Genomic DNA, 27,884 nt, shown 5'->3' with positions numbered 1-27,884 from the left:
CAATCAAGGAACTGTTCACTAGTACCTTGTGTTACAAAGCAAGAAAGCATTACCTTATCTACTAGAGCAATCAAGGAATTGTTCACTAGTACCTTGTGTTACAAAGCAAGAAAGCATTACCTTATCTGCTAGAGCAATCTAGGAACTGTTCACAAGTACCTTATGTTACAAAGCCAGAAAGCATTACCTTATCTGCAAGAGCAATCTTGGAACTGTTCACATGTACCTTTAGTTACAAAGCCAGAAAGAATTACCTTATCTGCAAGAGCAATCTTTGCACTGTTCACATGTACCCTGTATAACTGAGTGAGACTGCAAGCATCAGCATCAACCTGTTCACCATCTATTCTTGGCACAAGGTCCAGATCCAGCTGACTGAAATAGCAAGTTTAATGAGAGTTTCAAACTCACAGTCTCTAGCTTTGTCTCCAGTCTATACTACCAACAACATTATAGGTATTTACTTATTTCCCCATTTTACACTGCTGACAATATTGTAGGTATTTACCCATTTCCCAAGCATATACTAATGTAAATATTATAGATATTTACCCATTTCACCAGTCTATAAGACTGACAATATTATAGTTACTTAGTACTTACCCAATTCCCTAGCCAATAACACTGAAATTATTATTTTATTTACCCATTTCCCCAGTCTATAACACTGACTATATCATTTTTCACATCTCTAGCATCTTCCTCTGTGAGATTTTTATCCACCAGTTGTGCCCGTAGTTGAATTAATTCCTCCATACTTGTCATGATCTTTTCAAACAATGCAGTGTTTTTCTGTAAATGGTAAAATAAAAACAAGGCCATCATTCATCATTACTTCGCTTATGAATTAAAGCTATAAGAAAAATAGTAGTTTACTCATTTGTATTTTTGAATTTATATTTTTAGTATTCAAACTATAAAAATAACGGGAAAAGAAAACTGAAGTCTTCAAAATGTTGATAGACAATGTGACACATAACAAGAGGGCCATGATGGCCCTATATCGCTCACCAGAGTTGACCTAGCCTACTGACCTAGTTTTTGACCTCACATGACTCAGTTTCAAACTTGACCTACAGATCATCAAGACAAACATTCTGACCAAGTTTCATAAATATTGGGTCACAACTGTGGCCTCTAGATTGTTAACAAGCTTTTCCTTTGATTGACCAGGAGACCTAGTATCTGACCCCACATGACCCAGATTCGAAATTGACTTAGAGGTCATCAGGACAAACAAGCTGACCAATTCTCATGAGTTTCAAACTTAAACTGTGGACTCCTGAGTGTAAACAAGAGTTTCCTTTGATCTGGTCTATTGACCTAGTTTCTGACCCCACATGACCTAGTTTCAAATCTGAAAAAGAGATCATCTATACAAACATTCTGACTAAGTTTCATAAAGATTGGGTCACAACTGTGGCCTTTAGAGTGTTAACAAGTTTTTTCCTTTGATTTGACTCGGTGACCTAGTTTTTGACCCCACATGAAACCAGATTCAAACTTGATCAAGAGGTCATCAAGACAAACACTCTGACCAATTCTCATGAGTTTCCAACTTAAACTGTGGACTCAAGAGTGTTAACAAGATTTTCCCTTGTTCTGGCCTACTGACCTAGTTTCTGACCCCAATTGACCCAGTTTCAAATCTGACCTAAAAATCATCTGTACAAGCAATCAGATCAAGTTTCATTTAGATTGGGTTACAATTCTGGCCTCTAGAGTGTTAAAAAGCTTTTCCTTTGATTTGAACAGGTGACCTAGTTTTTCACCCCACATGACCCAGATTCAAACTTGATAAAGAGGTCATCAAGACAAACACTCTGACCAATTCTCATGGGTTTCCAACTTAAACTGTGGACTCAAGAGTGTTAACAAAATTTTCCTTTGATCTGGCCTACTGACCTAGTTTTTGACCCCACATGACCCAGCCTCGAACCTGACCTAGAGATTATCAAGACAAACATTCTGACCAATTTTCATAAAGATAGGGTCACGAATGTGGCCTCTAGTGTTAACAAGGCAAATGTTGATGGAGACGCACGATGCCGACCCTGGACAATGACCAATCACAATAGCTCGCCTTGAGCACTGCTTGATGTTTAGCAAATTTAAGAATCAATGAAGGGCTCTACAGGCCACATTCTTGCATGTCTGTAACTTTTTTATACAAAAACAGAACAGTTTATCTAAATTTACCACACATAGAACATGGTGTAAAACTCAAATGTCTTAAACTCAACTTACCACACAAAACTATGTTAAACTCAAATTACAACACACAGAACAGTGTTACAACATAGAACAGACTGTTGAAATCAAATTACCACACATAAGAATGGTGTTTCCACACACGCATCAGCATGTTGAACTCAAAACAGTGTGTTAATCTCAATTTACCAACGAAGAACTGCATGTTAAATTTAACTTACTGAACAAAGAAAAATGCATAAATGCTACTTCACACAGAACAAAGTGTTAAAACTCAACTTACCACATACAGATCTTTCCAAATGACATTCCACTCATGTAAAACATATCCTACTTCCCTGGCCATTATGTCTTCCTTTGGTGTGATAGTCTCATACAGTCTGTAATACATGAGCGGTTCATGAGTAGAAGTTGTTTAAAAGTATTTCTATTTTTAGCTCTAGCGGCCCCTAAAAGGGGCAAAGTGCTCCCATTTTAAACAAACTTGATAGAGGACCTCACCAGGATTCTACAGACTAAATTTGGTGTTATTCTGACCAGTAGTTTCAGAGGAGATGTGTAAAAATATGGACGACAGACGCTGGACACCGGACATTCCGACCCGCACTAATAACTCATCCTGAACCTTTGGTTCAGGGGAGCTAAAAAAAACTAAACAAAAATAATAAATCTTTCATCAATGCCATTGTATTTCCTTGAAATGTATGTGGATATCAGCATTGTTTGATCTTGCCTTAAATAATCCGTTATGTGACTGTAATATATTTATGCTTTGCCACGGACAACATGCATGTAAAAAGGTGTGTTAAAAGTGTGTCAGCATAAAAATCTCTTTTTTAAAACACATTTTCTCTCCTGTTAAAACACCCTCTGAAAATGACAAAAACGGCAGTTTTATACTAGAATGGTGGAGACAGCCTCTTTAGATATTATTTCTGGTACATACAGATACATGGATAGAACAAATTGTAGCAAGATGACCTACGAAAAGAAGACTTATATAGACAAACTCTTGGCTATTTAACTAGAAGGGTGCAAGAGTTTTAAGCCAGAGTCACCTCTTGACTAAATATTGCTGCAAATCACAACAAAACTCAATCTCTTTTATTAAGATATTAACGCTTTATTTTTATTGTAAGTAAGTAATGAAAAACAGGACAAAAAATCACAAAAGTTCATACAGCATTGGTGTGGGTAACATTCTTACATTTCTTAGACTAAACAAATCTGATAATTAACTAAAAATAATAGTAAAAAAATCAGGATTATCTATTCAGATAAGAAAATAACAACACCCAGAATAATAGATTTCCCTGGAAATGTCAGCAGACTGTTGTTTTCAGAGATATAATTATCCCTATTTCAGATCTGCCAGTTGTTTTCACAGAAATAATTACCTTGAATTTTTAAAGGTCAATCAACATATAATAATAGAAACAAGGCATGTTAAATTACTTCTGATGTGTGGGAACAAACGGTGGTAATTTAAAGTTCCTAATTTTTTGTTTTAATGCTATTAAGACTGAAAATGATCTCACACACTCACATGTTGGCTTAAAGATACAAAGCCAAAATCAGTAACAAACTAGAATGTGTCTGTAGGGCACAGGGTGTGCCCCCACTGGTACATTTGTCATAAATGAGGGCCAATAATTCAAATGTTTGCAGTCTTAATGGGGTAAAGCCTCAACAATCATTTTATGAAAAGGATTCATTATTCTAGGCCCTTTACTTTTTGAACTATGAGCATCACAAACAAAAAATCCACTATTTTGGTTATTTCATGGGCCATAACTCTGTAATAAGAGCTAAGATTCTCAAGAGGAATGCCAAGTGTGCAAGTTCACATCATGATAAAGACTCCAGCAAGGTTTCCTGAATTTACATCTGATACTTTTTGAGCTAGGCACATAATTAGGTGAAAAAGTGCATTTTTTTACTATTTCAGGGGCCATAACTTTAAAAATAAGGGGCGGAGCCAGCCAAAAAATTAGAGGTGTGCAAGTTTATATCATGATAAAGACTGATGCAAGTTTTCAACCATTTATATTAATTACTTTTTGAGCTAGGTGCATCACAAGGTGAAAATGTGTATTTTTGACTATTTCAGGGGCCATAACTCTAAAAATAGGGGGCGGACCCAAATGAAAAATAGGAGGTGTGCAAGTTCATATCATGATTAAGACTCATGCAAGTTTTTCATGAATCTATATCAAATACTTTTTGAGCTAGGCTTGTCACAAGGTGAAAATGTGTATTTTTGACTATTTCAGGGGCCATAACTCTGAAAATAGGGGGCGGAGCCAGACCAAAAATAGGAGGTGCGCAAGTTCATATCATGATAAACACTCATGCAAGGTTTCATCAATTTGTATCATATACTTTTCGAGCTAGGCGCGTCACGAACTTCGGATGGACGGACAGACGCACAGACAAGACCAAATCTATATGCCCCCACCACTCATGGGGGGGCACAATTATTAAAAAGAAAATAAAAATAAATGAGACACACACACACACACACACACACTCAAAAAGGTCTTATTCAAGAGTGTTGCAACTTATGTTTCAGAGGTATGGATTTGTAGTGTATGGAGTAACTACTAAACAGTGGTTGCTTTTGTATTTTCGCTGGGTTTAACAGCACACCACACAATTATTGACAAAGTTGCCACTTTCTTTTTGGTGGTAGAGGAACACAAACTGGGCACCTTTGGGCATTCAAATTTTTCAAGCATGAGTTGATAACAGGGTAGAACCACTGACTTTCCAGTAGCCAGATGGATGTCATTAAATAATTCTACACTCGGAGTGAGGCTTGGAACCCATAGTAGTGAGGGACAAGTCTTTCCAAGTCAGTGATCTTTACCACTCAGCCAAAGATACCACAACAAAAAGATAAGCATAATGCTCTAACTGTCCAGGGTTTCAAATGATCAAAACACAGAAATATATTAAGGGACCTGGAAGCCCCAATGAGCAAACATTAAAACCAGGGGTGTAAAATTCTTTTTCACATCACTCGCCCTGCAGGACTAGTAGCTAGCAAAATCTACTCGCCCTTATTGGACAGTCACTCGCCCTAATAATTGACATTTTAAATACTGTCACGTCTTATGGAAGGAGTATTATGTACAACAAGCAACTTACAAACATAACACATAGCTCGTACACTACGTTTCCTTCTTGATTAGTCATTTTTGTTACTCTTAAATTTCCTTTTCACACCATGCACCAGACATTTTTCATTCACTAATTTTGTCATCTCCACCATCAAATTGCTCTCCATAATAACTGCATCGATAGTAAAAATAATCACAGTCTAACCCCTACCGTAGTTTCCCAAAGTGTCAGGAAAGTATTAAACAGTTATTTTCATTTTCTCAAGACTCATTTCCTGAAAAATAGTTATTTTGAAAAGTGTCCTAAAAATCATCATCCACCTACCCGTCTTGAAAGCAAAAAAAAAGTTGACGATCATCAGTAATTATTCTGTTGATAAACTAAGTAATTGGCCTGTTTTCATCATCAATTAACATCCTCTCAAAGAGCTAAAAGAAGTGTGTCGGTATCATGACATCTGAAGTGGAGATCAAAGCGGTATTGCTGCACGAGAATGTCTTGTCATTACGTCATAGTACAGTTTTCGTGCCATGTGACCTATTTGCCCTCAAGGAATTTACATTCGTTTGAGAAAAATATTTTATATAAAAAAAATACATGTACAAAGATTCATTTAAGACTTATTAAAAACTGCAAAACAACATCATTTTGTTTTATTTTAACACCACATTTCTATTCACGTCCACGATGCCACGTACCCTATTCCGCCGCACTTAGAGAAACCTTTTTACCAAAAGAAATCGTTTGACTCAATGTATTCAAATTACTGCCGCTTTTTCATTATTTAAGATTTTTTAATTCTGTTTTTTGTTCTTTCTGGTCAAAAGTCCGAATTTTATGCCTATAGTATGTATCACTTATTTTCTCTTAGAAAGAAATCAGTAATTAAGATCGCGCTGTTTGAAATATAACAAATGATTATATGAAAATTCGACCGTTTTCATACAAATTTGCTTACATTTCCGTCGATGTTTTATTGAAATCTTAGTAGAATTCAAACTGTATTACTTCTCAAGCGATGTTGAAAAACTAAAGCGATAATGTTAAAAAATGAATGCACTACGCGCGTTTTTTTGTGTATGTGTCGATAAAAAGGCAAAAGTAACGGAGATGTAAATTTGATATTACGATAGGTCACACGTGCTCTCGGAATGGAAAATTACCGGCATGACGTTTTGATATCTTTACGATTCGCGGGTAAATTCCAGTCAATCAAAGTAGCAACTGAACTATGTCAAAGTTTGTTGACGTTTTTCAAGATGTAATTTCTGAATTTCATTAAAGCTACGCCGTAAAAACCACTCGCCCGATCGGTCGAGTATACAGCAAGATCCACTCGTCCTATCCAGACTTTAACTCGCCAATGCGAGCGGGTGAGTGGAATTTTACACCCCTGAAAACGGTCCAACCAAGGATGCAAAAGACCAGGTTTGGTCCATAAAGTGGTTCATGACAAGAAATTGTTTAGAACTTCTTTCCATTTTCAGCTATGGCAGCCACTACCTGGAGTCAAACAGGAACATTGAAAAAACTAAGAATGGTCCATCCCAGGATGCTAAAGACGATTTTAAATAGCAACGTAGTTCAAGAGAAGTTCTTAATGGGTTTTCTTATTTTCAGCTATGATAGCCCCACAAAGAGGTTAAGTTGAACTATTGGAACAATAGAGAGACAGATTCATGCAAGGACGATATAGGATAACAGCTTTTTGGGGAGCAGTGGATGGCCAATTTGGGTAATATTCGGCCCCATTACTAGTACCTTCAAAAATAAGTTTACATTTTTCTTTTTTTTTTTGAAAAATCCTCTTAAAATTGTTGATAAAGTTTGGGATCTATTATGGTAAGTTTTTGGCCAGAAATGTCATCAGAATGTAACTTTGTATCAATTAAAACTTTACAGAAGCATTCCCAGCAATTAATTGGAACCCTGGATGTGAAATCTAAGCTAGTTCTTTGTCATATTTTGATGATTCCATCTTTTCTTTTTTAATTTTACCGTGGGTCATGTGCGTCACACATAGTCTTATCACGGGGAGCAATTCTGTGTAGTAATTCAAAAATCCTTCAATGCTGTTAAAAGTTATAGAGCAGAAACTAATTTTTACTTAAATTTGACCTAGCTTGAAAACTTTTTGAGTAATTGCAGGATCTAGATTTGCAGATGGATGGATGGATGGATGAATGGATAGGAGCATGGACGGAAGGATGGAGGGCATGCCTATAGTCCCCTCTGGTGTTCCACTGGTAGGGGACTAACAATCCATCGCTGATCAAGTGTGTGGTACTTCACTGTATTAATAACAAATTTCAATCAAGGAAGAAAGAACACCTCAAATCTGTCTAAAATACTTCCCTTTTTCTGAAATATCTGCAAACCAATTGCTTTAATCAAATAAAGCTGGGATGAAAATCAAACAGCTTCTTTACACCAAGTTTGACATCCAGAAATAACAAAACATGAGATGATGGGTAACAGATATTTTGTAAAAACATATGTAAATAATGATTTGTTCATTAGATTTCATTAGTTTAAAAGCATACCTGATGTACTTTGATTGAACAGTTTTATACTTTACTGAGATACTTTAAAGATTTCTCAATACAGCAGCAAAATGAATGTATTTTTATGCAAATTAATAAATGTGGTATATACCTTCATTTTGAAATACACAAAATTCATTTTGAAAGTCTCTCATAGATTTCAGTGTACAGGTGTTTGTTTTGGGTTTTTTATTTGGGGGTGGGGTGGTAAGGAAGAGAGGGGTGGGGGTGAAAACAGTACAAAAACCCTTGCCACTCCTTAGAAATAATGTTTCAGTTGTATTCAAAAGCAAATACTACACAAACATTACGAAATCAGTAACCAATGATGGAGACTGCAGAGTTTTAAGGCATAAAGTCCATTTGGAAGACTTATCTAGTATATTACATAAAACAGACATGCATTTAAACATCTACAATTTCTTACACAAATCTTTTATTTCAGGCCATCACCATATAATTACCATCTTCCAACATTATGGTCTGAACATATAAATTATTAAATACCATGTAGGAACTTACTGCATGCTTGGAAAACAGATTATTTGTGTGGATTATTTCAGATGATTAGTATCTGTATTTCTACAAATGAGCTGTGCTATGAGAAAACCAACATAGTGGCTTTGCGACCAGCATGGATCCAGACCAGCCTGCACATCCGCGCAGTCTGGTCAGGATCCATGCTGTTCGCTATCGGTTTCTCTAATTCCAATAGGCTTTGAAAGCGAACAGCATGGATCCTGACCAGACTGTGCGGATGTGCAGGCTGGTCTGGATCCATGCTGGTCGCAAAGCCACTATGTTGGTTTCCTCAAGGCACGGCTCAAAATAACTCACAGTTGCTAACGGTTGAAATTACCAGTTGAGAAAAACGATCCACTTAGAATTCAAATTATGTTGCAAGTTTTCTTTGTCCTATGTTTATATTTTTTCAAATAGTAATTCATTATTTTCTACCATCTTGTTGTTTATCAGTGTAAACAAGTACCAACTCTATTAAGAAGTGGCAATGACTTCTGCAATTACTGTGTATGTACAAGAAAAATAGCGGGCATACCCTAACACTTTATTTTGAAAGTTACTTGGCTTTTTGTGTATTAGACATGCCAGAAACAAAAACAAACATGGTACATACCCTTCATTTTGAAAGTCACATGGCTTGATGTGGATAAGACATGCTGGAAACACACCCTGTAAAAACATGCATAAAATTATCAGAAACATGCTTTAACCAATAATTCAACAAAATATTAGAAAAACAATGATAAAATAATGTAAAAAAAAAAACACACTTGATAATTTAGTAAGTTTCAGTTTGTTAAAAGCTTCTTCAAAAGCATTTTGTCAGCGAGAAAGGCCATACCTGCTGCAGGGGAAAAAACTTTCATAATTTCATTTAATATTTAGAAAATAACTGGAAATCTAGTTTCAGATCTACTGCTGTAGCACTTTACAAATCCATTAAATTGTTAAATTGTTTCTGTCTTTCTTCTTATCTTGTTTTTTTTAACCAAATTATTTCTACAACTGATAAAAATCTGTTACTTATTCATTTTGACAGGAAACTTTATCTTTAGTCATTCTTTTTGATCAAGCTTGAATTGTTTCCATGATTTCCCCAGATTTTTTGCCAAGCTGTTACAATCATTCATTTGAAAATTGTCAATGCATAATGGGAAAAAAGGACAAATATTGCATTCAACTACAACAAGTGCTGTCAGTGGACAGCGCGCTCGACTATTCTCAGTGTTTGATAGTATAATATAAGCTATGAGTAAAACTTTAACATTACAATAAGCATATTCTAAGTCGTAAAGGGGCCATAATTCAGTCAAAATGCTTGATAGAGTTGGGGTCATGACGGTAAACAAGTATGCAAAATATGAAAGCAATATCTCAATGGACTTTGAAAATATTTGGGGTGGTACGCAAACTTTAACATTATTCTAAGTCGAAAAGGGGCCATAATTCAGTCAAAATGCTTGATAGAGTTGCCTCCTCCTTTTACAGACTGGGGTCATGACGGTAAACAAGTATCCAAAATATGAAAGCAATATCTCAATGGATTTTGAAAATATTTGGGGTGGTACGCAAACTTTAACATTATTCTAAGTCGAAAAGGGGCCATAATTCAGTCAAAATGCTTGACAGAGTTGCCTCCTCCTTTTTACAGACTGGGGTCATGATGGTAAACAAGTATGCAAAATATGAAAGCAATATCTCAATGGACTTTGAAAATATTTGGGGTGGTACGCAAACTTTGACATTATTCTAAGTCGAAAAGGGGCCATAATTCAGTCAAAATGCTTGACAGAGTTGCCTCCTCCTTTTTACAGATTGGGGTCATGATGGTAAACAAGTATGCAAAATATGAAAGCAATATCTCAATGGACTTTGAAAATATTTGGGGTGGTACGCAAACTTTAACATTATTCTAAGTCGAAAAGGGGCCATAATTCAGTCAAAATGCTTGATAGAGTTGCCTCCTCCTTTTTACAGATTGGGATCATGATGGTTAACAAGTATGCAAAATATGAAAGCAATATCTCAATGGACTTTGAAAATATTTGGGGTGGTACGCAAACTTTAACATTTGTGTGATGCTCACGCTCACGCCGACACCGGGGTGAGTAGGATAGCTCCCCTATTCTTCGAATAGTCAAGCTAAACATATAACAAAGGCACTGTTATCCTGATAATAATGAAACTTTTAAAATAAATAAAATCTTTATCATAGTTGTATGGGTATATAGTTGTCGTATGTATAGGTATTGGCAGTGTAAATAACATGACTGATTGTACTGGTTACATGTACCCTTATGGCTGCTGGTGTGCGCATATTGCTACAAGTTACAACATACCAGTGTCTACTGATAAGCCTTCCTGTGTATAAGTAATGATAACAGGGGGCATTTTGGGTGTCATGTATCTATAGAATACTAATGGGGGCATCAAGAGAAATCATGTGTCTAGATAATGATAATAGGGAAATCAAGGAATGTCATTGTGTCTAAAAAATCCCAAAAGGGGCATGTAGAGTCTTACTGTGTCTAAATAATGCTAATAGGGGGCATGAAGGGTCTTCCTTTGTCTAAATACTTCTTAAACGGACTTCTAGGGTCTTCCTGCAATATGAAAGCATGAAAGCAGCAATATGATTTATGCTGATCATGTGACATTTGCAGACCATATGACCTATGCTAACCATTATGGCCTATGCCAACTATGTAGCCTATGCCAACTATGTAACCTATGCCTACCATGTGACCTATGTCAACCATGTGACCTATGCCACCCATACGACCTATGTCAACCATGTGACCTATGTCAATCATATGACCTATGCCAACTATGTAATGCAGGCTGACCATGTGACCTATGTCGATCATATGACTTATACAAACTAGGTAACCTATGCCTACCATGTGACCTATGCCAACCATGTGACTTATGCAAACTATGTAACCTATGCCTACCATGTGACCTATGCCAACCATAATTATGACCTATGTCAACCATGTGACCTATGCCAACCATATGACCTATGCCAACAATGTAACCTATGGCTACCATGTGACCTATGCCAACTATAATTATGACCTATGTCAACCATGTGACCTATGCCAACCATATGACCTATGCCAACTATGTAACCTATGCCAACTATGTGACCTATGCCAACCATACGACCTATGTCAACCATGTGACCTATGTCAATCATATGACCTATGCTAACTATGTAATGTAGGCTGACCATGTGACCTATGTCGATCATATGACTTATACAAACTAGATAACCTATGCCTACCATGTGACCTATGCCAACCATGTGACTTACGCAAACTATGTAACCTATGCCTACCATGTGACCTATGCCAAGCATAATTATGACCTATGTCAATCATGTGACCTATGCCAACCATATGACCTATGCCAACTATGTAACCTATGCCTACCATGTGACCTATGCCAACCATATGACCTATGTCAACCATGTGACCTATGCCAACTATGTAACCTATGCCAACCATGTGACCTATGTCAACCATATGACCTATGCCAACTATGTAACCTGTGCCTACCATATGACCTATGTCAACCATGTGACCTATGCTAACCATATGACCTATGCCAACTATGTAACCTATGCCAACCATGTGACCTATGCCTACCATATGACCTATGTCAACCATGTGACCTATGTCAATCATATGACCTATGCCAACTATGTAATGTAGGCTGACTATGTGACTTATGTCGATAATATGACTTATACAAACTAGGTAACCTATGCCTACCATGTGACCTATGCCAACCATGTGACTTATGCAAACTATGTAACCTATGCCTACCATGTGACCTATGCCAACCATAATTGTCAACCATGACCTATGTCAACCATGTGACCTATGCCAACCATGTGACCTATGCCAACCATGTGACATATGCCAACCATATGACCTATGTCAACCATGTGACCTATGCCAACCATGTGACCTATGTCAACCATGAGACCTATGCCAACCATGATTATGCCAACCATGTGACCTATGTCATCCGTGTGACCTATGCCAACTGTGTGACCTATGCCGACCATGTGACCTATGTCAACCTTGTGACCTATGCCAACCATATGACCTATGCCAACCATGTGACCTATGCCAACCATGTGACCTATGCAAACCATATGAACTATGTCATACATTTGACCTATGTCAACCATGTGACCATGCCAACCATATGACCTATGTCATACATGTGACCCATGTCAGTCATATGACCTATGCCAACTATGTAATGTAGGCTGACCATGTGACCTATGTCGATCATATGACTTATGCAAACTTATAATGTAACCTATGCCTACCAACCATATGACCTATGCCAACCATGTGACCTATGCCAACCATATGACCTATGCCAACTATGTAACCTATGCCTACAATGTGACCTATGTCAACCATGTGACCTATGCCAACCATGTGACATTTGTAGATCATATGACTTCTGCCAACTATGTAATTAAGGTTGACCATGTGACCTATGCTAGCTATGTGACCTACAATGTGATGTATGCTGACCATGTGACTTGTAGCCAACCAAAAAATGTCATTTAGAAACTTTCTTAAGTTGAGAACTGTTCATCTTTTATTCTTCGGTCTTAAAATGGCATTAATTCTCCAACACTGAATGTGCACATGTATTGAATGTACCCTATAAACCTAAGTAAAACCTAGCCCTAACCTTTAGTCAGTATATTACACACTCAATGTGTGCATACATCTAATGGGGGAAAAATAATGTCTACTGGCTTAAAATACTTGACAAATCTCTTCTTTACCTTTATAACACAAATCATAAGAAAGAACCTTAGTATTTCAGTCCTTTCATGCTAATTTTACTGGCAGTATGTGTTATGAACACTTCATTTCAGCTTCCTATCAAAATAAGCAAGAGTCATCAGCAGACCTTAAGCCTGCTGGCGGCAAGTCATATTGCTTTTGCGACCAGTGCAGACCAAGATCAGCCTGCACATAGTCTGATCATGGTCTGCCCTGTTCGCTATTTAGTCAGTCAATTTTCAGCCCTTTTTAAATAATAAATGGTATTGCCCAAATTGAACGATGGACCGGTGCATTATGGAAATTTAGCAGGCTAAAGGTTAAACAAGAGGGCCATGAAGGCCCTGTATCACTCACCTGACCTATTGACCTAAAGATCATCAAGATTAACATTCTGACCAAGTTTCATTAAGATAATATTATGGTCATAAATGTGTCCTCTAAACTGTTAAATAGCTTTTCCTTCGATTTGACCCAGTGACCTAGTTTTTGACCAGACATGACCCAGATTCAAATTTGACCTAATAATCACCAAGATTAACATTCTGACTAAGTTTCGTGAAGATACAATCATAAATGTGGCCTCTAGAATGTTAACAAGCTTTTCCTTTGATCTGACCTAGTGACCTAGTTTTTGACCCCACCTGACCCAGATTTAAATTTGACTTATAGATCATCAAGATTAACATTCTGACCAAGTTCCATTAAGATATGGTCATAAATGTGGCCTCTACAGTGTTAACTAATTTTTCCTTTGATTTGACCTGGTGACCTAGTTTTTGATCCTACATGACCCAGATTCAAACTGGACCTTAAGATCATTAAGATTAACATTCTGACCAAGTTTCATGAAGTTACAGTCATAAATCTGGCCTCTACAGTGTTAACAAGCTTTTCATTTGATCTGACCTGGTGACCTAGTTTTTGACCCTGGATAACCCAATATGGAACTCGTCCAAAACTTTATTAAAGGTAACATTCTGACCATGTTTCATTAAGATTCGGCCCAAATTGTGACCTCTAGAATGTTAACAACCTTTTCCTTTGATTTGACCTGGTGACCTAGTTTTTGAACCCAGATGACCCAAAATTGAACTCATCCAAGATTTTATTGAAGGTGACAGTCTGAACAAGTTTCATTTAGATTGGGCCAAAAATGTGACCTCTAGAGTGTTAACAAGCTTTTCCTTCGATTTGACCTGGTGACCTAGTTTTTAATCCCAGATAACCCAATATCGAACACATCCAAGATTTTATTAAGGGTAACATTCTGACCAAGTTTCATTAAGATTGGGCCAAAGTTGTGACCTCTAGAGTGTTAACAAGCTTTTCCTTTGATTTGAACTGGTGGCCTAGTTTTTGACCCCAGATGACCTAATACCAAACTCGTCCAAGATTTTATTGAGGGTAACATTCCGATTAAATTTCATTAAGTTTGGGCCAAAATTGTGACCTCTAGAGTATTAACAATCAAATTGTTGACGACGGACAATGGACGGACGACGGATGACGATAGACACAGGGTGATCACTAAAGCTCACCTTTGAGCACTTTGTGCTCAGGTGAGCTAAAACGAGCAAATTAGGGAAGAGTGGATAGGTGAGGGAGAGAAGGGGATTCAGCCAGACAAACACACAGAATGATGTATGAACAACATTTCTATATTACCATTTTGATTTCATAGCAGGGAAAACAAAACAGATTCAAGAAAGATGAACAAATCTGAAGCTTGCAGTCTAATTTGCACCTTACCAAAATGGAGATAATTAATTTTTATCAAAATGACATCAAGAGTTATGAAAATTGTTTCATATGACTGGAATTAGATAGCAAAGACAAGTGTGAAGTATAACAGACTTTTGATGTAATCACTGGGACACAAACTCTCTGACAATCACAAACCAAACTTGATTGGGTATAAAAATGGGCATAATTCATCAAATTTTACCATTCAGTTAGTATTATCACTGTGAAAAAGTATGTTATTTACTATTTATTTACTAAATACTAAGTATTTACTCAGTAGTTACTAAGACACTAAATCGCTGATAATTATGAAAAGAATATTGTTGAAAAAAAAAACACCTAAGTACAAGAAGGAACTGTGTTTTTAAAATGCAAAATCATACTCCCAGGTGAATGACCAAAGATGTTGTTTTTTGAGGTTTTAAGTTTAAAAGTGAAGATCATATGAAGGTCAAGGTCACCTATATATAGGTCAGTTTGTAGTTCTAGCCTCAAGGCTTCTTGAGTATGAACTTAATCGGGTCATTAATGTTGGCAGTAGGCAATCTGGTTGGTACATACTAACAAGGTCAAGGTCATCTTGGTAGTTTAATTTCGATCTTGACTAGTAGCCTGTTAAGATCATTATGACCAAAAATGTTGTTTTTTAAGGTTTTTAGTTTGATGGTGAAGGTCATATGAGGGTCAGAGCCATTTATATAAATCAGTTACCACAAGGATTGTTGAGTGGGAGTATGAACTAAATCAGTTTATTAATGTGTGCTGTAGGCAATCTGGTTCATACGGAAGAATGAAGGTCAAGGTCATCTATATATAGGTCAGTTTGTAGGTCTTACCACAAGGCTTGTTAAGTGTGAAGGTGAAGGTCATACGAGGATCGAGGTCATCTATATATAGGTCCATTTGTAGGTTCTACCACAAAGATTGTTGAATGTGAGTATGAATTAAAGTAGGTCATTAATGCCGATTGTAGGCAATCTGGTTTGTACTTGGATGGACAGACAGTTCAATTGCTATATGTTGTGGGGCATAAAAAGTGACATTATTTTAATACAATGATAGCAAGAGTTTTGGAACCTACATCAATCAGCTAGTATTTTCATTGGAAAGATACATTTATGAACATGCATTCAGTTGTGATGAGTATATGAGATATCAGCTTGCTAAGAATCATTAACAATTAAGGTGTCCACACAAGATGCCAACACTGCCTCTGGAGTATAACAATAGCTTTTGTGACTTTTGCCATGATGAGCTAAATTATCAAACAGGTGTAACACTAAGTTTACACAAGAGCTGTCCCTAAGACAGCATGCTCAACTTTTCTCAGTGTGTGACTCTGAATTAGAGCTTTGCCAGTAAAAAACTTTATAAAACTTTAACCAAAAAAAGATCTAAGATAAAAAGAGGCATAACTCTGTCAAAATTCAAATCAGAATTATAAGGATTGTTTCTCCTGGTGTAATAGAGATATTTGACTATCAAAATCTACAACAACAAAATTCTAAGTTAAAAAGTGGTATAACTCTGTCAAAATTCAAGTAAGAGTTATGGGGATTACTTCTGGTGTAGACTCTGATAGGAAATAATTATTTTAAGTTTCAAGTCAAAAGCTTTGATAGTAACAGAGATATTTGACATTTATCAAAAACTTTTACCAAGAAATTCTAAGTTAAAAAGGGGCATAATTCTGTCAAAAATCAAATCAGAGTTATGGGGATTGTTTCTCCTGGTATAGACTTTGATATGATAGTAAATAACTGTTTTAAGTTTCAAGCCAATAGCTTTGACAGTAACAGAGATATCTGACTTTATCAAAAACTTTAACCAACGGCGATGCCGACATCGATGTTAAGGCGAGTACAATAGCTCTACTTTTCCTTTGAAAAGTCGAACTAATAATGAAACAATGAAATGTGAATTATTTCAATTATCAACACTACAAAATGAGCTGTTGACTTTCAAACTGCTAACAAGATCCTTCTAATCATTTGAAACTCTTCAAATCCTGCTGCTGCACCCTTTATTACAGCAATGAAAATCAAATAAATATTAAAGTATTCTAAATTTTCTATTGTTTGTGAGAAAAACCTCATTCCCTTCCTCCCTTAAATATTTTTAGAAATATTGGAAACATATTTAACCACTACACTTTCAAGTGTTTAGAAAGGCAAGTTTCTTTATTTCTTTTTAACAAATTATTAATTTCAGAATGAGGTAAAACAATGAATTTTGTCCATTTCCTCTAAGAAATAGGCATTTTAATTTCCTTATTTTCTGAGAAGACATGTTTTCATTCTCAAGATTTTCTTTTTAAATAAAAGGATTTAAAGAGCAATAACTAAATTAATTACATGTTTTTCAGTGAATTATAGAAATATTAGTGAAACATATCGAATATTGAATCAAAACTAAGAATATTTTTTTAGTGTGTTTGTGATTGGTTGGGAGGGGGGGGAGGGGTGTAGTAATATGATAGTAATGGGGAATGGAAGCAGACAGATGGATGAATGCACAGATGAACAACTTTTCTATATTTCCCCAATAAAATCTAGACAGAAAACAGAAACAGTAGCTCGAAATCTAATTTGTATCATAAACAGGGAGATAACTTTATTAAAGTGACATCAAAAGTAATGAAAGTTAGTTCATACTATTTGGAATGAAGATGGCAAGACAAGTGTAAGGTATTACTGACTTAACCCTTAGCATGCTAGATAAATTGTCGTCTGCTAGAAATGTCGTCTGCTAAAATTGTAAAGTTCATTCACTTTGCTCCAAAATTGGAAGAAATATAGTCAGAGTAGCAAACAGCTTGGAACCTGATCAGACGCCGATTTAATCGGCGTCTGATCTGGTTCCAAGCTGTTTGCAAAGGCTGTTAAATTCGCCTGCAGCAGGCTAAGAGTTAAGACATGTAGCGCTGAGAAACTATGTATTATAACTGTCTGATAATCCATAATTTTGTTAAAACAAGGTTAAATACATATAGCTGGAAGATAAAGGGTTATAATTCCATCAAAATGAAAGCAAGACTTATGAAACTTATGTCATTCAGTTTTTATTACTATGGGGAAGGTATGTTTGAACTGACATTCAGTTTTCATGTGTAATAAGTGAGATATGAGCAAACAAGGTGTTTACACATGATTTCAATGCCAGGGGTAGCGTAACACCTCAGGAGACTTTTGTCACATCGAGCTAACAGCAACCCAACAAATAATGTGGAAGAAAGTAAGAAGAAACAAAACTAAAATATTATTTCAGTAATGTGCATCATGACTGTAAAAGGTACACACTTTCATCATACTTGTGTACATATATTTCATACCCAAACAAAAACTGTTACACCACAATTTATTTCTTAAATACGACCACTCTATCTAAAACAGGAATGTAAAGACCAGATGTTACAAATTAATAAATTGGTTCTCTTTCCTTACTCTGAATCTATTAAAGGTGATTACCTTTGCTAGTTTGAATAAATTTCATCGAACAATAGATAACAATGTTGGCTTAAAAAAACTAAAGGGACATAACAATTCACTTGACAGACATGAATACAGAATGAATTAAGGACTAAATATTGTTTTTGTGTATTTAAATAGGTATAAACCACATTCAATTTGGAACTTCTGGAAAATCTATGAATCACCCTAGCATTTCTACGATGATTTGCCAGAAGTCCCAATATAGGTTATACCTATCTAAATGCACAAAAAATAACATTCATGCCAGAAGTCCCAGTGTAGTTTATAAATACCTAAATGCATAAAAAATAATGTTCAACCCTTATATTTGCATTTTTTATAGTACACTGCAAGAAAAAATAGGTTGTTCCTTTCCTTGTATATCAGAAAGTCTGACTATCAATCTTTACAACCTTTAAACACAACAGTCCAAAAGACACACCCTGTTAAATTGCATTCTCCAATAGAAATACAGTCACTGTTCCTGACTCTAATATAAAAGATCTTTAAATTCACTTAAAAATCATAGTTGCAAAACTAATTTCAGCTGTAACTGAATGTGTTTTTATAGTTGATTTTGAAAGATTTCTTTCTAACAACACCATTTTGTGTGTGGATAATATCAAATCATGCATGCAGTCTCCCTGAATGAAGTCCACTGTAACAGTTATCTAATTTTTGTTTATGCGACAATAAACATCATTTTCTTTTTATATAAAAATTATAGTGAATGCTAACAATGCTTAGTAATTAAAATACCACCCCAGTATAAAGTGCTTTTTTATATTATAACTGATTAAGTCTACAGTGAATTGTCCAAAAATATTAGTTGCTACATGAGCTGCGCCATGAGAAAACCAACATAGTGCATTTACGACCAGCATAGATCCAGATCAGCCTGCGCATCCGCACAGTCTGGTCAGGATCCATGCTGTTCGCTTTCAAAATCTATTGCAATAAGAGAAACCATTAGCAAACAGCACGGATCCTGACCAGACTGTGCGGATGCGCAGGCTGGTCTGGATCCATGCTGGTCACAAATGCACTATGCTGGTTTTCTCATGCCGCGGCTCATATGCCATTAAGATGCATTGGGTAAAATGGAGGAAAACTGTCAGACAGCCTAGACAATCATTTCTCTGACGTCTCTTTAAACCAAACTCTTCTCAAAGAAATTTACTTGCGATAATTTCTGTGAAGCTGGTAAAAATATGCTTAGAAACCTACTGGGAAATTTACCACTTGTCATGTTCAGTAAGGATAATATATAATTCATTTGGCGTCAAAAAATATGAAGTAATCCATACCATTTTATCCTTATTCTTCAGGGATACGCCTCTATACCAAGCTGAAATAAAGATAATAAACAAAGCTAAAATAGTTTTGAAATACAAAATTCATAGGTTAGAATCAGAGAAAAAAAAACTAAAATATAAATTTAAACAGTCTGTCCACCCACCAATGCATGTGTACATCTATCCTAAATCTTATCATAATTATTGCAATTGTATCATCAGAAACAAAAAAAAAAACAAGAAAGGAGAAACATTATCTCATATGTTGCCATTAGTCTTCAACCTCAAAGTTTGGTATTTTTAAGTTTTTGCATAAAAATACCATTTGAAGTCAGCTACATGCATCAACAGCACAACAGTTTGGATACAACTAATCAAGAAACCCTTGTTTTTAGGGGTTTGGATAGCAACTTAAAGGCGTACGCTAGAATTCCTGTATATGGGATTAGCGAAATTTTTCCCAATTATAGAATTTCTTCAAACTTTGGATATTGAAGAACAATCATTCCATTTTTTGGAAATGTTGTTTTCAAGGACAGATAACTCTTTTTCAATACCAGTGACCGTTGACTTTTATTGCATATTTTTGTTTCTTAGATGATTGTCCAAAGTTTGAAGAAATTCTATTAATGGGAAAAAAATTCGCCCATCTCATATAAAGGAATTCAAGCATATGCCTTTAATACACATTTCTTAATGAAAGACTGATATAAAGGTTGATAAAACAAGATCTCCTTCAGTAAATTCCTGGCCATTGGAAGTACACTAAGAGGGCCAAGATGGCCCTAGGTCGCTCACCTGTGTAACACACCATAATAGTGTAAACATGTTTTACCTAGTGATTTCATGGAGACAAATATTCTGACCAATTTTCATTCAAATTGGACCAAAAAACATGGCCTCTTGAGTGTAAACAAGCATTTTCTTTGATCTGACCTAGTTTTTTAACCCACATGACCCAGATTCGAACTTGTCCAAAATTTCATGAAAAGAAACATTCTGACAAAGTTTCGGGAACATATACTGGGACAAAACAAGAGGGCCATGAAGGCCCTGTATCGCTCACCTGACCTACAGACCTAAAGATCATTAAGATTAACATTCTGACCAAGTTTCATTAAGATATGGTCATAAATGTGGCCTCTAAAGTGTTAACTAGCCATTCCTTTGAAATGACCCCGTGACCTAGTTTTTGACCCGATATGACCCAGATTCGAACTTGACCTAAAGATCATCAAGTTTAACATTCTGACTAAGTTTCATGAATATACAGTCATAAATGTGGCCTCTAGAGTGTTAACAAGGTTTTCCTTTGATATGACCTAGTGACCTAGTTTTTGACCCCAACTGACCCAGATTTAAACTTGATCTAAAGATCATCAAGATTAATATTCTGACAAAGTTTCATTAAGATATGGTCATAACTGTGGCCTCTAAAGTGTTAACTAGCTTTTCCTTTGATTTGACCTGGTGACCTAGCTTTTGATCCGACATGACCCAGATTCAAACCTGCCCTAAAGATCATCAAGTTTAACATTCTGACTAAGTTTCATGAAGATACAGTCATAAATATGGCCTCTACAGTGTTAACAAGCTTTTCCTTTGATCTGACCTAGTGACCTAGTTTTTGACCCCACCTGACCCAGATTTACAACTGACCTTAAGATCATCAAGATTTACATTCTGACCAAGTTTCATTATGATATGGTCATAAATGTGGTCTCTACAGTGTAAACTAGCTTTTCCTTTGATTTGACCTGGTGACCTAGTTTTTGATCCTACATGACCCAGATTCAAACTAGACCTTAAGATCATCAAGATTAACATTCTGGTCAAGTTTCATTAAGATTGGGCCAAAATTGTGACCTCTAGAGTGTTAACAAGCTTTTCCTTTGATTTGACCTTGTGACCTAGTTTTTGAACCCAGATGACCCAATATCGAACTCGTCCAAGATTTTATTGAGGGTAACATTCTGACCAAGTTTCATTAAGATTGGGCCAAAAATGTGACCTCTAGAGTGTTAACAAGCTTTTCCTTTGATTTGACCTGATGACCTAGTTTTTGATCCCAGATGACCCAATATCGAACTCGTCCAAGATTTTATTGAGGGTAACATTCTGACCAAGTTTCATTAAGATTGGGCCAAAAATGTGACCTCTAGAGTGTTAACAAGCTTTTCCTTTGATTTGACCTGATGACCTAGTTTTTGATCCCAGATGACCCAGTATCAAACTCGTCCAAGATTTTATTGAGGGTAACATTCTGACCAAGTTTCATTAAGATTGGGCCAAAAATGTGACCTCTAGAGTGTTAACAGTCAAACTGTTGACGACGGACGGACGGACGGACGGACGACGGACGACGACGGACGACGGACACAGGGCGATCACTAAAGCTCACCTTTGAGCACTTCGTGCTCAGGTGAGCTAAAAATAGCATCTAGAGTGTATACAAGCTTTTCCAATGATTTGACCTAGTGACCTACTATTTGACCCAACGTGACCCAGATCTGAAATTGTCCAAGCCTTAAGATAGCAAACATTCTGACCGAAATTTATGAAGATAGAATAAAAAATGTGCCCCCCTAGGGTGTAAACAAGCTTATTCTTTGATTTGACCTGGTGACCTAGTTTTTGACCCCACATGACCCAGATAAAAATTCATACGATATTTCATGCAGACATACATTCTGACCAAGTTTCATGCACATCAAATGAACAAGAGTGTTAACAAGCTTTTCCTTTGATTTGACTGGGTGACCTAGTTTTTGACCCCATATAACCCAGTTTCACACTTGGCCTAAGAATCATCAAGATAAACATTCTGACCAAGTTTCATAAAGATAGGGTCATAAATGTGGCCTAAAGAGTGTTAACAAGCTTTTCCTTTGATTTGACTAGATGACCTAGTTTCTGACCCCATATGACCCAGTTTCAAACATGGCCTAGAAATCATCAAGATAAACATTCTGACCAAGTTTCATTAAGATAGGGTCATAAATGGGGCCTCTAAGTTGTTATCAAGCTTTTCCTTTGATCTGACCTGATGACCTAGTTTTTGACCCGACATGACCCAGTTTCGATCCAGGCCTAGAGATCATCAAGATAATCATTCTGTGAAAGTTTTATCAAATCAAAGCATAAATGAAACCTGTATATGGCTGAAATGGCCAAAATAGAAAATTTTGCCCCTTTCAGGGGCAGTAACTCTAGAATCCATGATGGAATCTAGCCGGTTTTCGAAATGGACCAAGATCTTATTGTGACTTAAGTTGTGTGTAAGTGTGGTTAAAATCAAATATAAAATGTCACTTTTTGTTTTCGCAAGGTAAAAATTACCAAATTTTGGCTCATTTAGGGGTCAATCAGGGGCTGCAACCTATCATTGGATCTGACAGATTCATCATGGAATCCAAGATTTATTGTTGCTGAAGATATTTTGCAAGTTTGTATCAAATCAAACCATAAATGAAGTCTCTATATGGCTGCAAAAGCCAAAATAGCAAAAAAATGTTTGGCCCTTTAAGGGGCAATAACTCTGGAACCTATGATGGGATCTGGCCAGCTTTCGAAAGGAATCGAGATATTATGCCAATACAATTTGTGTGCAAGTTTGATTAAAGTTGATTGCAAAATGTTGTCTCTATCATGTTCACAAGCCAAAAATTGCCAATCTTGGCCGTTTAAGGGCCCATAACAATGGAACCCATTAAAGGATCTGGCCAGTTTTCGAAAGGAATCGAGATATTATGCCTAGTATACAAGATGTGTGCAAGTATGATCAAAATCAAATACAAAATGTGATCTCTATCATGTTCTCAAGGAAATTGTGGACGGACGACGGACGGACGAAGGGCAATCACAAAGCTCACCCTGTCACTACGTGATAGGTGAGCTAAAAAAAAGCCAGAAAATTTAAATCATTTGTTGAATTGTTATCATGTTTTGTTGTTCACTTGTTTGGTTTTTTACAGGGCTTTTTCTACCTTATACAGCAAAAAACAAGAATAATTAGCATTGCCTTAAAATAGGCAATCCATAACGCAAACTTCCAAAGGGGTTAATTCATCTAAACCAGTGTACACACATTTGATCCAAAAACTTGCATTAATGTTTTCTACTACAGGGGAACTCCATTATTCCAACCCTTCTAATCTGAAACATGTCTAAACTGAATGAATTATTTGGTCCTGATATTCTTATTTATTCTCTATTGTAAAAATACTCTTATAATCGACCTTGACCTTTGACGGAGTGACCCCAAAATCAATAGGAGTCATTTGCTCTGCATAACCAAACACCCTATGCAGTTTTAAGATTCTGGGTCAAGTGGTTCTCAAGTTATTGAACGGAAATGGTTTTCCATGTTCAGGCCCCTGTGACCTTGACCTTTGATGGAGTGACCCCAAAAGCAATAGGGGTCATCTACTCCATGAGCCCTGCCACCCTATGAAGTTTGAAGATTCTAGGTCAAAACTGGTTCTCCAGTTTTTGATCGGAAATGAAGTGTGACGTACGGACGGACGGACATGGCAAAAACAATATGTGTTAGGGGAGACACAATCATGAATGAACTGATGTACTTATTTTAACAATAAAATTATAAACAAATCTTTATACAGGAAACAATAGAGGGATAACAATTTCCTCAAACAACAACAATTGCTATTTGAAGAACACCAGACAACTTCCTGACAACAATTCAGGGAACAGCATGATGATTTCCTCAACAACAACTACTGGAGAAAAGACAAGGAACTATCATGAATTCTCAAAAATGGTTTTACTGAGTAAACGGTACTAAGATAATTATATTCAAAGGTAAACTGGTTTCTGAAACCTTAATTCACAAGACATGCAAATGTCCCAAAATAGTCCCCTTTCTTTATGAAAGAAAATGAAGATAAAAAATATATGTTTTTATTATTTATATCAATTTGAATGTTATAAGTAAATATCTAGAAGTTTAAGAATAAGGCTGCACATCTGAACATTTACACTAGCCATTTACATCAAACAATACAAAGTTAAGTTTTATGTACTGCGGTAATACCTGACCACAAAGGACCCACCCCCACTAACAGATTCAGCATGGCAGTCATCCCAACCCAGCAAACATACCAAAAAAATTGTCAAGTTAATGACTTTCCTTTGCAATTATGAGCTAAAGGCACTAAAAAAAATCTGTTTGCTTCTCTTGCACATCATTAATATTAATAGCACAGGGTGTGTTTTTTTGTCAAGTTTAACATCACACTGACAAAACTAAAGGTCATATGGCGACTTTCCAGCTTTTGACAGTGGAGGAAGACCCTAAATGTCCCCCTGTGCATTACTTCATCATGGGTGAGCACCTGCAGGTACAACCACCAACTTTCCATAGGCCAGCTTGATGACACATTACATGAAGAATTCAACAACCTAAGCGAGGCTCGAACACACTTCAATGAGGGGCACATGGTTTTAAGTAAGTGACCTTAACAACTCGGCTGCTTAGGCCCTCATAGGGTGTAATATTCCCGTACATAGTGGAAGTTTTCTGTTTGTTTCGCTAGCACATCATTCTTAAGTATTAATTATACCACAGAAAGGCAAAACCTTACACATTTTATCTCTCTTCCTTTGCATATCAACATTTGGTATAATTAATACCACAGTGACAATATTCATATGACTCTGGAAGCTAAAGCATACAAAAACATTTTCCTCCCTAGCTGCTCCCAAATCATAATTATATTACAACCACCTTAGGTTATATTCCTAGGCAACAAACAAAAACTTTCTGCACATGTAACATAATCATCATTTAGGGAGTGATATTCCTACGCAACTGTAAGCTAAAAACATGTTCAGCTTGTTTCATTTGCATGTCTTCATTTAGTGTTATTCATACAACTGGGGAGGAACAGCGCAAAACTGTTTAATGTCTCCTTTCAGATATAAGTTATACCCCCTCCCCCTACCAAAAATCCTGGTTCTGGCTCTGACCTGCCAACATTAAATTGCCCCTATTGGATGTACATGCGTATTGAGTGTACTATATACTGACTTAAGGTTAGGGTCAAGTTTAACATAGGTTTAATAGTGTACATTCAATGTGTAGGTACACTCAATGCGGCAGACTTATGCCCACCAGTTCTGACCCAATCTTCAGATACAACAAAGCACTTGTCTGTCTGGGAGGAAGGTGGGAGTGATATATATGAGACTAAAGTCATCAACGTCCCATTTATATTACCCATTTTATATTGGAGGAAGATGCAAAACACAGTGATCTAAAAAGCTTATTGATTAACTAGCTGCAAAACCATTGACATGGTGGTATCTTCTCAATTTGAAAGCCTAGGAGACTTATTGTGCCCAATTAATTCATTTTATTTCTTCCTAGGCTATCACACTTTCTGATTCATGTATTCCAGAGCATAATTTCCATAATGAATGTCTACCTATTTTTGTTAGTATACAGTACACTACAAAAAAGTTAAACCTCTGCTATAGATCCTTGAGAGTCTTAATCGATAAGATACGGTGATAATCGTATCGACGTGGGAAAGGGTTAATGGGGTTTAGACAAAAAATAGAAGGTGCACAAGTTCATATCATGATAAAGACTCATACAAGGTTTAATCAATTTATGATATACTTTTTGAGCTAGGCGCGTCACAAGGTGAAACTGGGCATTTTTGCCTATTTCAGGGGCCATAACTCTAAAAATAGGGGGCAGACCAAAATGAAAATAGGAGGTACACAAGCTCATATCATGATTAAGATTCATGCAAGGTTTCATAAATCTATGTCAAATACTTCTTGAGCTAGGCGTGTTACAAGGTGAATGTGCATTTTTGACTATTTCAGGGGCCATAACTCTAAAAATACAGGGCGAAGCCAGGCGAAAAATAGGAGGTGCGCAAGTTCATATCATGATAAAGACTCAGGCAAGGTTTCATCAATTTATATCAAATACTTTTTGAGCTAGGTGCATCACAAACTTCGGACGGACAGACGTACGGACTGACAAGACCAAATCTATATGCCCCCCACCACTCATGGGGGGCACAAAAAAATATAAAGCATTTTTCTTTGTTTCAGTGTAAGATTGAAATATCTTTCATAAGTGAACACCATATGAAATATTTTCATGAGTGTCATAGCCAAAAGTGAAAATGTAAGAGTGAAAGATATTACATGTAAAACAAAAAAATCTTATTTCATATTTTGACTAAATTTCAGGGATCGAATTTAACTTTTTTTCCCCACTAGCAAATTTTTGCTAGTGCCATTTTTTTCCACTAGCGAAATGATGGGTTCCAATAGCAATTATTTAAAAGCTGTTTTACGTGCTAAATTTATTAAGTTGTTTTGTTGTTTGTTTTCATGTAAAAATTCACGGTCCGGACAGGCAGGGGCCTTTCTGGTCTTGAAAGTAAGATACGAACCAAAGTACTCAATGATTCTTTCGACTTTGGCTGAATGTTGAAGTTTTAAGTTTTTCTCAGGTCACTGCCCCTAGTGTTGCTAGCATTTTCGGTCTCCGCGGGCCTTTTTTGCACCAAGAAACATGTTATTTTCCTCTCCAAATCTGCAGAACTTTGCAAATTACAGACCAAAATGAAAACAAATATTGCCTAGACACTTACTTAGATATCCAATAATTACTTTTGTATTAAGCGACAAGCGTCTACAAGCAATCACGTGATTATCGGTAAATTAACTGCCCCAAAGGAGTTTTTAAAGAGAAAAGGACAGTTTGAGCGAATTCCCTGGTTTTCGAACATGATCGTGAAAATATTCAAGTGCCATGATTTTCTACTCGCATTTTCTTATTCTTACTCTAATTTCGCGACCGCTAAATTCGATCCCTGAACTTACGTATTTTATAGTTCTTTACAATGAAAAATATATTTGGTATTTTTCACTTTGAAAATACTGGATATATTTCACTCGAATAGTTCAATAATTAACTGAAAAATATGTAATAAACCTTATTCTAACAAGATCCGATTCATTTTCCTATTAAAAAAAGAAGGCTGAAAACAGTGAATTATTATACAATTCATTTTTCTGACGTCAAAATTATTAGGTCATAGGGTAAAATGGCATAGCAGCGCGCAGCAAAAGAAACCAATTAAAAACGGGCAAATATGTAATGAATGC

General features: G+C 36.2%; 1 protein-coding gene across 1 annotated transcript in view; it reads right to left on the bottom strand.

Moving 5' to 3' along the window:
- The window catches only part of LOC123529857 (dedicator of cytokinesis protein 3-like), a 213,829-nt gene that overhangs the window by 151,917 nt on the left and 34,028 nt on the right, over positions 1-27,884 (bottom strand). Inside the window, exons 3-7 of the mRNA XM_053520723.1 lie at positions 19,743-19,783; positions 9,013-9,068; positions 2,495-2,591; positions 647-792; positions 255-375 (exon numbers count right to left, since the gene is read on the bottom strand). Coding sequence (XP_053376698.1) covers positions 255-375; positions 647-792; positions 2,495-2,591; positions 9,013-9,068; positions 19,743-19,783 — 461 coding nt within the window. The remainder of the gene's footprint in view (positions 1-254; positions 376-646; positions 793-2,494; positions 2,592-9,012; positions 9,069-19,742; positions 19,784-27,884) is intronic.

Source organism: Mercenaria mercenaria, chromosome 13, assembly GCF_021730395.1.
Source record: "Mercenaria mercenaria strain notata chromosome 13, MADL_Memer_1, whole genome shotgun sequence".
Classification (NCBI taxonomy): domain Eukaryota; kingdom Metazoa; phylum Mollusca; class Bivalvia; order Venerida; family Veneridae; genus Mercenaria; species Mercenaria mercenaria.
Note: the sequence above shows the minus strand (reverse complement) of the source record. Positions and strands in the feature narration are given on the sequence as shown.